The following is a 12878-nucleotide window of genomic DNA, read 5'->3' on the forward strand; positions in this document are numbered from 1 at the left end:
ATATATATATAGAAAATGTAGATAGTGAGATAACAGATGAAAGCAGCAGAGGTCACAACAGAATTGTACCAATAATAATGAACAGTGTATTGATCTGCAGTGAGGAGTGACTACCAGGTAGAGTGGTGCAATTTAGGTCTACAAACACAGAGGCATTTATCCTGTAGCAAATGAAAGAGTAGTTCTTCTATGTGAATACACATTTGGGGTCTGCATACACACATCATAAGATTATACGTAGATAATATAAAAGCAAGTGTTGATTTAAATTGCTTAGATTGCAGTCTTTTTAGGTTCATAAATTGACTAGCATAGGTGCCTTTGGACTTTGCTGGTGCTCCTATATGCTGTCACAATACTTAAACATAAATAATAAAACAAATTTTAATATAGTTTTGTATGCAAGACTAAGTCATAAACAGGATATGGATAAACAGGATATGACAGTTAAAATACATTTTGATCCCATAGCAACTGAAGGATGTGATGCGTTTTAGAATTCCCGTCTATTACTATGATGTCCTGTGGAAATGCTTTACAAATAAAAATATTTATGTGATGTCTTCAGCTACTGAAGTCTGTAGATAGATATAGATATACAGAGAGCGAGAACCGGTTTTGTAAAACTCCAGTGGAAGCACTTCATTTGTTTCCAACGAATTGCCAATCTTGGAGGCAATTGAATGAAGGACAATAAAAATGATAAGCAGGAAAGATTAAAACTGTTAATTATACATAGTAGTGGAGAACAACAAGCCTTGTAGTAGTGGAGAACAACAAGGACTTACAACATTTACAAGTATTTGGAAGAGTAAAGGTCAAGGCTAACAAAGAAGTATTAGTTGGAAAAGAGGATAGAAATTAAAGTCAGAAATGGAAACACAAGTCTCAGTATCAGAAGTTTCTGGTGCTGTAATCGGCCTCCTAAAAAGTGAGGGAAGCTGCATGGCATGCAGCAGTCTGAGTGAGCTGGATTAGGCACAAGGAGGAATTCTGTTTTGACAGCAGTAAAATTGGCTTTACCCTTTTGCATGTATGATTATTTTCTTCTGTCCTTTATTTGCGCCTCCTGGGCATTGCAATCACCCTCTGAAGGTTTTCCAGCTCTTCCTGCGCACTGTGGTTGTACCACTCAGTGCATGCAGAGAGCACGCTCTTGCTTACCTCAAATAATCTCTTCCGTTGCTCACTTCCTCTTGTGAGGCGCAGTTGCGCTTTTGGGTTGTAGGCTGCTGTCAGATGAAACCCTAAGCGTGGTTTCTGGTACCCCACACCGAAGGGTTCACACCATTACAGACCCCCTGAATGGCTCTACATGCGTGGGCCGGGAAGATGCGTTACTTCTTAGCAGCTGCCAAATTAATATGGTGTCACCACCCAAATTGTTACAGGCGCTTTTGTTCTGTGTTTCTGCAGCGTCTGTTACTATCATAGTCCTAGGCCCCAAAAGTGCCCTACATGCTGTAACAATATAATACATGGATGAGTGGTTTGATTGACTTCTGGGACATTAATCATAGAACTGTTTAGGTTGGAAAAGACCTTTAAGATCATCAAGTCCAACCGTTAACCTAGCACTGCCAAGTCCACCACTAAACCATGTCCCTAAGCACCACATCTACACGTCTTTTAAATACCTCCAGGGATGGGGACTCAACCACTTCCCTGGGCAGCCTGTGCCAATGCTTGACAACCCTTTCAGTGAAGACATTTTTCCTCACGTCCAATCTAAACCTCCCCTGGCACAACTTGAGGCCATTTCCTCTCGTCCTATCGCTTGTTACTTGGGAGAAGAGACCGACACCCACCTCGCTACAACCTCCTTTCAGGTAGCTGTAGGGAGTGATGAGGTCTCCCCTGAGCCTCCTCTTCTCCAGGCTAAACAACCCCAGTTCCCTCAGCTGCTCCTCATAAGACTTGTTCTCCAGACCCCTCACCAGCCTTGTTGCCCTTCTCTGGACACGCTCCAGCACCTCAACGTCCTTCTTGTAGTGAGGGGCCCAAAACTGAACACAGTGTTCGAGGTGCGGCCTCACCAGTGCCGAGTACAAGGGGACAGTGGAGCGGGCAAACATAGGTAATATATCCTTTTGGCCTATATGAAAATTTTCAAACTGTCTTCCATTAGTGTTAGCGTCTGTGAAAACATTTCTGCAAAAAATAACTGTATTTTTAATTATCAAAATGTCCTTTTAAAAGTACTTCAGCTCAGGATAAAATGCTGGTGCTCTAAAGGAAATCTTTCTGTGGTAGCTTATAGTTTTATGCCTTTGATGGTAAAAGTGACTGAGCTTTCATTCACTGAATGTGGATGCCTTAACAGACATGTCTGTACTGGTTGGGAATGTTCGCTTTCAGGATTCTGGATATCAAAATGACTTTCTTACTCATTCTATACAGTGAAGTATGGATAAAAGATCCCAGTAAGGGTCAGGAATAGTAATGTTAGTGTAACCAAAAAATTATTGAGAAAGCATTTATATGGTAGGATAAATTGCAAAATAGAAGAAGATTCCAAATTCCCAGATTATGGTTTGGGCATGCAGACAATTTAAATCTTGTTTTTGCTTGAGGCAGAGAGAAGGTTATGCATTCAGTGTGCGCGTGTGTATGCCCTGTTAATTTATATATACAGTGGTAAAATGACAAATAAGCTTTTAAATGAAAGGAATAAACAAATGAAACTTCCATCGCAGATACCTTACACATCCTACTGTAAACTTCTAAAAATACTTCGCAGTTGCTGTCCTATCTGTAGCATGGCAGAGAGTGAATGCAACCCTCCATTCTCCCAGAATGATGCTCTCACACGCCTGTGTACTGCTCTAAATAGATCCATTGAATTTTGTGCGTAGATCAAAGGACAGACACAAGTTTAAATCTTGACTGCTGGCGTGATGTCATATACTGATAATTCCTATAGGAACTGGTTGTTTCTGGTTGCCTTTATGATTTTCATAGCACAGCTGTTATTCAGACATGTAAGTTGATACAAAGCTGCTTTCAAGGTATTTCAGATCACTTCAGAACAAGTGCAATACTAACACCTGGGTACCTGAGCTGGGCTTTATTTATTGTAGATTTGATTCTGAATTATATTTGGGATTTCAGTATTTAAGCTTTTAAATACCTTTGACGTTATATAATTGTGATGTAGCATATTTCTCATAGTGAAAAAATCAGAGGAAGAAATGAAGTCATGTCCCCTGGTAGTTAAGGTCATAATAGGTATTTTTCAAGTTGTAAGCAGTGATTTTTACACCTTTCCAGTATTTTTATTGGAGAGACAGATGGTCACTGGTTTTATCTCACTGACCAAACGGTGGGCGGAGGAAGGACTCCCGACTGCTCTTATCTTGGGACACGGGAGTTTCCTGCACTGGTGTCCTGTCCAGCCCCGCGGCACTTTGAGAGGGACTCAGCAGTACCAATTGCTGATGTGAAAACTATACAGCTTGGGTCTTTGGTCAGTAGATTTATTGTGATTGTTACAGTACAAAGATAGGTTTATAGTTTTCTTGGTCCCACTCCATCCGCCACCTAATTTTGCTGTATCAGATATGTTTCTGTGAGTCACTAGGAACCAAGTGGCAATACATATGGAAATTAGTCTCTGTTGACCCTTTCACCTCTCTGTTTTCATGGACTTATCCTGCATTTTTTTAGTACTTAAATGTCATTGGATTCAGTTAGAGGACTTAATTGCTCTCCCATTTTTAAATATTTTTACAAAGTATTTAGATCAGTGGTAAAACTGACAACATTGGACAAAACAGCTCTCCAGGTGATGTAAGTGTCATGATTTTAAAACGCTACCATTTCCAACTGATGAATTCAGTTTTATAGATGCTGCTCCTCTTATCAGCAAAAAAGTCAACTGCAATGTGTGCGAAAAGATTTGCTAATTATTTGAGGTATTTGGACACAGTGCCAAAAAAGAGTTCCTACAGAAGTTTGCTTTTCTCCACTGTGATCTAACCTAGCACTCCTCGTGGCAAGCAGTTATGTTTTGGCAGCTGTCAGCATCGGTACAAAAAGATGCACACCCATCTCCGTTTAATGGGACGAGACACCATGCACATCTCATTGCAATGTTACCTATTAGTTTCACGGTATTGGTACGGCAGCAGCTGTTGCTGGTGGTTGACCATTTCTTGTTAAAATATCTATGACTCTTACCTGTTTCAGCACTGGGTGCTAAAATTGCTTATTTTAGTTTTAGTACCAGTACTTTTGAATGGCTTAACAAGGTGATCTTATGTAATTTAAGTTGTGACAAAAGTATAGTGACGCTGTTGTTCAACATGAAATTGAGCATTACAATTACAAGCATTACCAAAAATCGAGTAGAAAAAGTTTGCTTTCACTTTCAATAATTTATCAAGAAGTGATGCAAAAAAATTATGAAAGATAAGTCCTTGCTGATTCAGAGGTCATTGTCTAAGGTAAAAGTTTGCAGGCTGAACCTGAAGATTTGCTTTTTGTCAGTATGGTGGAACAGATTTTCCATTAAATATTTGAACACAATTCTTACCCAAACACTTGTGGAGGTAATTCAGGTAGCAATAATGAGAACTGTAGCCTTTGTGGAAAATAGGAGCTGCCCAAAAGAAGATGAAAAGTTGTAAAATCAGTGGAGATAAGTCTTTAAATGGTAATTTTGAGTGTTAAACTAGTTAATTTTTTTTTTTTTCTTACAGGCATAGAGGTTGGATACTCGAGCTGAGTGTCAGGGCTTCTCTTACATTCTCTGGAGGCAGCTAGGCACTTTGCAGGGGAGTTCAGAGGAAAGCCAGCATACCCACAGCAGAGATGCCAGGAGTTTGCCTGCAGCAGCTGCTGAGCAATCTAGAAGGAGAAGACGGCATGGGAATGGGAAACCCAGCTCTCACTGAGGGTGTAACTCCATCCACTTTCTTCTGGCTGGAGACTCCTGTTCCTGTTTGAACGTTAGCCTTCCCCAGGGTACACAGTGAGGTGGCTGAGGGCCCATGACCTCGATGGGTCACGCAGTGAGGTGGAAGAGGGCACATGATCTCGATGGGTCATGCAGTGAGGTGCAGGGGGGCGCATGACCTCGATGGGTCACACAGTGAGGTAGAGGAGGGCCCATGACCTCAGCGAGTGTAGGCAAGAGCTGTGTGCTGTGACAGTTACTCCTGGTGTGACTGAGTAGACAGGTCTGACTTATTCATGTCCCATGTCCCAGCCCTGTGCTCTGAGAAGCTCTTTCGTTCAGAAACCTGAGTAATCTGTGGTGTTGCGATGCCTCCAGTTCGTGGAAGTTTTAGTCACCAGAAATCCCACCTTTTCTGTTCCCGGCTGTAAATGTTGATGAGATACCCATGTCGGAGGTGAGTCATGGACTAGTGTTGGAGGTGCTAGCAGAGACACCTGCAACTTCTGCTTTTCAAGAAGTAATACAAGTGTTGTCCCAGCAAAAAGCATCTACAAAGCATAGTGGCGCTTCAGAACTGATGCTGCAGAAAGCCGTGATTCTTTACATGTTTCTATTTTTGTAATGATCCACAAGAAGGTCAGATTGCTTCAAGGATAGCTGTGCCAGCTGGTGGTCCTAATGGTGCTGTCCTTTCCTCTTCCACTCCTCTGCTCTCACTGCTGGAGCAGCCTTTCTGTGCACAGGTGGCAGGAGTAAACAGGGCCTCTCTTTTCCTTTAAATAGTGTATCAAACCAAGTTTATTTGGTGAACTTATTTGTATAAACCAACAGTTACTGGCATCAGTTTTACAATACTTTTTTTTGCTGCAGTTGAACATCTACTCATTGATGCAGATGGGGAGAACTGAAATAGTTAAGATTTAGTCTGTTTTTTCTAGAATAATTGATGTTCTTTACTGTTTGTTTCTGCTGGCAATGGAGTGAAAATCATGGCAAATGCTCGTTCAGTCTAGGACTAAGTGACAACCTTTTCAAAGCACATTGTATATTAGCATTTTCTTCCAGGGGCAAGCATCCTTCACTCTCCTTTTAATTTTTAATACTTTATCAGGTCATGGTTTCCAAACTGAATAAAACCCTCTTATTTTCAGAAAAGGTTGAGTTGCTTGGTGAAGTTTTTCTTGGAAGATGTGGCTGGTAATGATGTAGTGTAATATGAGAGTAAGGAATTCTTTTAACTTTAAAAAATGGTATTGTGACTGCAATTTAAGCGATCAGAAGGTCCTACTCTTTTGAGCCCTGTGTATCAAACAAATTTGTAGCAGGTTCACTCACAACTGGTAAATTGGAGCTTATGCGGCCAGTTATCTTTACATGTCTGGCTTCACCTAAGCTATGCAAATAATCAAGGTTCGTATGTGTGTCTTTGAGCAGTGCTATGTGTTTCTTTAGCTTTCAGTATGCAAGTAAGTTAACTAAGGAAACCTCAAATTATACAGTTCAACACAGTTGAATATGCATTCTGCTTCAGTGTTTTTGGCTTGGTGGTTCCCCTCCCCCCCGCCCTGGTACATTTATACCATTGTAATGAATTCTAAATAGTCCCTAAATGTTACTGGTTTTGGTCACATTCTTCTGCTGAAGGTGCTTTGGTTCGTTTGCAACCACCTGATAATTTTTGAAGTGGTCTTATATATTCCTTATCAATCAGTGTAGTTTCTAAACAGCTACTGAACTGAGAAATGGTGATCATGCCCATTAGCCCTACGGAGCTACCTGGATGAGTCAGTAAGGCAATGAAGTGTGTGGTCAGGTCTGGTCCTAGTCAGCGAAGTGCTTGACAGTGTGCATGGCTGAAGGCAGTTCTGCCATTTGAAATCCCTGCGGGCATGGTTTGTCACGGCTGTATCCAGAACCATCCAGTTTGTATTTCCTCATGACTTGGGTGATAGTTTTTACTGCAAATCCACATGTTTATTCTAGTTGGAGCTGTGTGATTGTTTTCATTATTACTTTTGCTGGTCCTGCTTTTAAGGATATCACAGTGAGAAAACGTGGAACATCTGTCTCTCCTTGCTCTCTGTAGCACAGTTTAAGCTGTAGTCAAGCCATCCTGGGGCCTTGCGTGGACGATTCTCTCCACGTGATTGTGGCTGGTACCTCCACAGAGGTTTGCAGGGAAAGGAAGGTGGACTCCTTTCTAGCTGCCTCCTCCCATCCACCAGTCACACCAGGCTGAGCCCTGCAAAGTTATGGGACAGGGGTCACTGGCCTTACCGAATCGTGGCTGCCATGGGTTATTGTCTTCATATCATAGGAAGGGCATCAGTGTGATTTAACCAAGAATAAATAAGAATGAATTTGTAGTCCTGCTTTTGTCACTGCCTGTTGACTTTCTTCCAGATCTTGACTCTGAACATGCTGCCTATGAATATACTATAGGTCAGTTTTCCAGTTACGCTGTTGTTAGTCTAAACAATGTGGTACGGTGGTTGCTTCTCACGTACAAGGTAAAAAAAGGGCTTACCTTCTCTATTAAATGCACACATGCATGAGAGGAGAAAATGAGGGCGGTTATTGAATTCTTAAAATACGGACTATGAATTTTAGACAACACTGGAGGTGTTTGATGATGGTGAAATGCTGGGAAATGTGTGTCCAGATTTACAAAGAAGGAGTTCTGGGAAACCTTACTGTATATTCCTTAATCTCTGGTCAGAAAAACCCTAATTTAGGGAACTCTTAAAACCATCCCTAAATTTATGTATGTGCTTAATTCTCATTGAAGTGCAGAAGTACTTACAGAAATCAAACCAAGGAAAAGAATGCATGAAGTCCTTATTGCCACCTGGGATTTTTTTCTGATTGTGTAAGCCGGGAAACTTCTTTCAATATATGATCATCACAGAAAAAGTTACGGACATTTTTTGCTTTTTTTCAGATTTTTTTTTTAGGTACTTTCCTCTGCTCCCAGTTCTGAAGGATCATAGAGGCTTTAAAAAAATATGTTGGTTTTTTTTTATTATGAAAAAGCAGTTCTTTTCAACAGTTAAAAAAATGACATCGTGTTTCAAACATAATGTCCTGGTTTGAATGGTTTTTACCTCCTTCCTTTCAAAATATACTGTTGTATGGTTTCCTTATTTATAGATGAGAATACAAGTAGACTTGAGTATGTTTGGATAAACTAGGGTGCATGTTTGTATGTGTACATGTGGTGAGAGACTATGTAGATATAGTAAAAGTATTACCAAATAAAGCACCCTGTGATCTGCGTAAGGTGTCCTGTAATGACTGGTTTACAGCCAAAAAAGGGCAAAACCTACTTGCAAAATGCATTAAAATACTATGAAAATGTCATCTTCCATTACGCTCTGTTAAAGTAATTATGCTACACACTGTAATATATAAATATAGGCAGTTACAGGGTGCAATTATTTTTGCCCTAGGCAGGAATGCACAAGAAAAGATGTACTTCTTGGCCAAAGATGCTTGCTCCCAACTTAATTTTAGGAGCTGATCACAAGCACCTTAGAGGTGCTTGGGTACTGTGTCCCCAGTAGTCATGGAGGGACCCAGTCTATCAAGCTTGTCTCATTGTCTATGCACATATTAATGACATTGTTGAATCAGGATATGGGTCTCTAAATAAGGTTTTAGCAGCCTAAGTTTCTGTTAGAAAATTTTGGCATCTATAGGTAGGGAGCTGTGGGGGGAAATAAAAGGTTGCTTTGTACTTCGGCTTCTTACAACTTTTATGACTGAATCCTATGAAACAGGTTTTCCATGGAAAAAAACATTTTGTATTTGTTTTTAGGTTTTCTTTCCTTCTGTCTATTTCTCCTTTTAATAATTGAAAACTACTGTTCATTATTTACATAAAACTGTCTCTCTTGGGTCTGCTTTCTGTAACCTTTCCCCTTGGAAGAATTCTAGGAATTTGCTGGCTTTCCTCAGGGGGATCCTGGCCGTGTTTTATCTGAGACTTCACGCTAGATAGTTGGTAAATTTTATGAAGTAACTTACTATGTTTAAATACTTGCATTTAACCTCTGCATAGACTTGCCATTTGAGCACATTTTGAGAAGTCATGTACGTAGGAAAATATGCGCTTTAATTCAACATTTAGCCTTCTTGGTAGCTGGCAGTAAATCTCCACATGCAAAATGGAGAGCCCCTTAGGAAAAAAAAAATAAATTCAAAAACCCTAAATGCCCTGAAAGCAAGGTATTTCAGCTGTTTTTCTAAGGCTCTGCTGCTTTCTCTTTCTCCTTTTTCTTTCTGACTTGTTCTTTTTTTTTTTTTTTTTTTTTTTTTTGAAAACGAGGACGTGTCAGAACCAGAGGCCTCAAGAGCAGTATAAAATGACCCCGGCACAAACCTCCAGCATTCCTCATCCTCCCCTCTCCAGCTGCTAACATCAGCCAAGGCAGCACGCAGGCTTGGCTGCCGCCAGCACAAGCTCCCTGGCTCTCCCCCTTCCTCCTCCCCTCCCGCCCTTCTCCGCTTGCCAATACAGTCAGCACTGCTTCATATTAGGCACCGTTGCAATTATTTGAAATCTCGAGTACAAGAGCTGTCAGTGCGTTCCTTCGCCTCCTATCAGCTACTAGAGGGAAAGATGTGGGAGGGAGGGAGGGGCTTTCTTCAAAGTGTACAGGTTTTTCTTTAGGATGAATTGCTCAGCAGGTATTTTGTCTGGAGTATTCATATAGAAATTATTTGAAAGCCACCTGGACAATATGTGGGGTTCTTCAAGTCTAGATGGAATCATATTTCCTAGAGAGCATCCTGAATTATAGTGTCTCACAGATTCATTTTCTAACTCTCTCTTTCACGTCCATCTGCCATAGGATATTTCAAAGATGGTTTGGCTGCCATTGAGACTTGGAGATCTGATGCCACAATGAGGACTCACACACGGGGAGCCCCAAGTGTGTTTTTCATACACGCGGTTTGCTTTGCCTTTGCCTACGGCGCCAGGGAGGACCCAGACGCGATGGTTCCTTTTGTCAATGCCAACTATGACAGCTACCCCATGCTCTACTTCTCCAAAGGGGACGTGGAGGCTCTGCGTCTCCAGGCCGCCACCACGCACCAGCACATTGCGGCTCGTCTGATTGAGGCAGTGCAAACGATGCTGTCGAATCCCCTGGAGTACCTTCCTTCCTGGGACCCGAAGGAGTTCAGCGCTCGGTGGAATGAAATTTATGGCAACAACCTCGGGGCCCTGGCGATGTTCTGTGTGCTCTACCCCGAAAACATCGAGGCCATCAACATGGCCAAGGATTACATGGAGAGGATGGCGGCTCAGCCTAGTTGGTAGATTTTTGTCTTTTTTTTTTTTTAAGTTGTTCTTGCTGTATAAACTGCTTGCAGTTGGAGGAGTGAGTGGATGAGTGAATTGCTTAAATTATTTCAGTTGTTCTAACATTCACTTTAACAGTGACTAACTTGCTGAATGCATTTACCCTCATCTGGACCAGCAGTGACACACAGCTTTTCACCTTCACTGGACTTACCCTGATGCAAATTAATGCTGAAAAAAGGAGCGTCACTCTTTGTGTACCATCCTAATTGCTGTAAAGTAAAAAAAAAAAAAAAAAAAAAAATATCCCAAACCACTCCCAATCAGAAGGCAGGGTTTCACATCTGATTTGTGGCAAGAAGTGCTAAAAGTGTTATTTTTCAATCTCTTTTTTTCCAGACTCGTACATATCTTTTGGGTAATTCTTCCTTAGGAAGAATTCAGGAAAGGGAGACCTATGAAAAAGGTATAATTAGGTGTAGGTAAAAATGACACTCCTGAGTTTCTGCAGTCTGCTCTAACATCTGTCTGAGCTTCAGTTCAGACTTGCAGCTCCACTTGGCTGTATGGTTCTTGGGCCTGTCCTTAAGACATGCTAGGACATGATAAAGATAGCCGTCCATCTGATTACTGGAACCGCCTGAATAACTGGCATTTTGATGACCACCTCCTGGATTAACTTCACCTGGATGTGGGTTGTCCTCCATAAGTTACTCTGTCCTCACTGTGCCACAGTCTTTCTATGGGGACAGAAGTTAATGTTCTCACTGTACGAGTGAGTCTAGCAATTGACACCCCATGGTCTCTCTCCTTCTCCTCATCTTTCTTTTTCATACCCACCAGCAATTTATCTCCCTTTTTTTCTCAGGCAGACACATTTCCCCTACCCCCCTGCAGCAGTTGCCACCCGGTGCTCCTTGCAGACCGTGGCCCAGGGTTGCTGCCACTGTGAGGAGGTCAGAGTATGGAAACGTGGGCTTTGCCAGGGCAGTGGCTTCTGCCCAGGGCAGCGAGCTGGAGCTGCGATGGGGCACCGCTCCCCTCTGTCACAGCTGCTGTCCTACAGCTCCGTGGTGGCAGCAGCTCAGCAGAAGTGTGAGTCAGGTTTCAAGTCAGCACAGGAAGAAGCATTAGCTGTTCAAGCAGTATTCATTGCTCAAACTACTATTCCTTACCTTCTTTGGGTTAAGACCAACTAGTAGTGTCCTATAAACGGCATCCATCTATGGACTGTCATTGGAATTGTGTTGGATTTGAGCTAGCGTAACTTGGGATCCATATCCTCCTGATGGGCATGATTTAAAAGGCGTTACAGTGTTGGGGTTCCCCTATACTAAGTATTAAAGTGGTGAATGCCACAGAAATACAGGAACTAGAACAAAAGAAGTGGTGGGAGAGAGAAGGGACACACTGGGATTAAGTTGCTTGCATGTCACAGAAGAGAGGACACATGGGAGTTGGGAAGAAAAGTATTGGCACAACAGGATGGTGGTAATTTCCAAAATCTTCCACTGAAGCATAGCAATACAAAGCTTCAGTCTTACTTACCTCCAGAGGCAGTCTGTGTTTCTCCTGGCACGCTAGCAGAGGGATAGAGCTGCACAGACGTGAATCCAAGGACGTGTAACCACCTCCAACAGGACCTATGGACTGCTCCAAAGTCAACACCTTCCTCCCTAGTTTCATTGTTCGCACTCTTTCTTAACTTGCTTTGGGTAGTGTAAACACATAGTTACATGGCCATCTGTTTTAATGGAATAAGAAAGAGGAGCAAGTAATATTTTGAGTAGTGAAACATTGGTGTCTGTCTTTCTCTGTTTCCTGCGCCTCACTCAGTCTCAATAACCTCATTTCAGTTCCTTGTGTCCTGTGATTCCTGCCCTGGATTAATTGTGGTTCCTCTGTCCCTTGCCATAATGCTCTGTTTTGTCCCGGCTGACCAGGTAGCAATCAGAACTGAGCAGATATCCTATTCCCACTTGGCTTTGATGATATTTACCTCCCCCAAACTACTGTTTTTCTCAAGCAAGTATCTTGCATTACCTCGGTGAAAGAGAAGCCATGCTTTTCCCATCTTTCCCTTCTGATGTAGACATGTCATTCAGCAAACGATCAAGGTTTGATCAAGGTTTAATCAAGGTTCTCTGCTTTGCAGAAGAAGTGGGTGCAATGTGCTTAGTAGGGGAAGTACAGAAGGAGGAAATCAGAAACACAGGCGATAGGGCTGGGGTGAGCTGCCCTTTGTATAACCTCCAACCGGCCAGCTTTTCAAATGCTGTGACAGAAATATCGATCTGGTTTCCATTTTTGTTTTTCCTCTGAGAACTTACGTCTGAATGCTGTCAACATGAGTTCACACTATAGCTCCATCAGCGATGGCAGTAATATAGACCCCTCCGCCTTGTCCAACAGTGGTTTTCAGGAAACTGTAGGAATGTAACATCTCTGAGGCATGTAATGCTCTGTCTGGCTTTGCTCAAGTAGGTCGGCAGGTTCAGAAGCTGGGGTGGACAGACAGGTTACGTAAATCTGTTTTTCCTAAGAAACTCAATTAAAAAGTACCAGAAAACATTACTGCACACACTTCTCCACTTAGGATAAGACTAGGAGAACAAACATGGCAAATAGGAGAGTTGTGGCCTGAGCGCTCCTAGGAGGCATTTAGATGTT

At 42.1% G+C, this 12878-nt stretch overlaps 1 protein-coding gene across 2 annotated transcripts in view; it reads left to right on the forward strand.

The window, feature by feature from the left end:
• DSE (dermatan sulfate epimerase) overlaps window positions 1-12878 on the forward strand; it is a 36466-nt gene that overhangs the window by 3639 nt on the left and 19949 nt on the right. For both annotated transcript variants that reach the window (XM_076333462.1, XM_076333463.1), the window contains exon 2: window positions 9754-10222. In XM_076333462.1, the coding sequence (XP_076189577.1) occupies window positions 9807-10222 (416 nt within the window). In that variant the 5' untranslated portion in view covers window positions 9754-9806. The remainder of the gene's footprint in view (window positions 1-9753; window positions 10223-12878) is intronic.

This window comes from Aptenodytes patagonicus, chromosome 3 (genome assembly GCF_965638725.1).
Source record: "Aptenodytes patagonicus chromosome 3, bAptPat1.pri.cur, whole genome shotgun sequence".
Taxonomy (NCBI): Eukaryota; Metazoa; Chordata; class Aves; order Sphenisciformes; family Spheniscidae; genus Aptenodytes; species Aptenodytes patagonicus.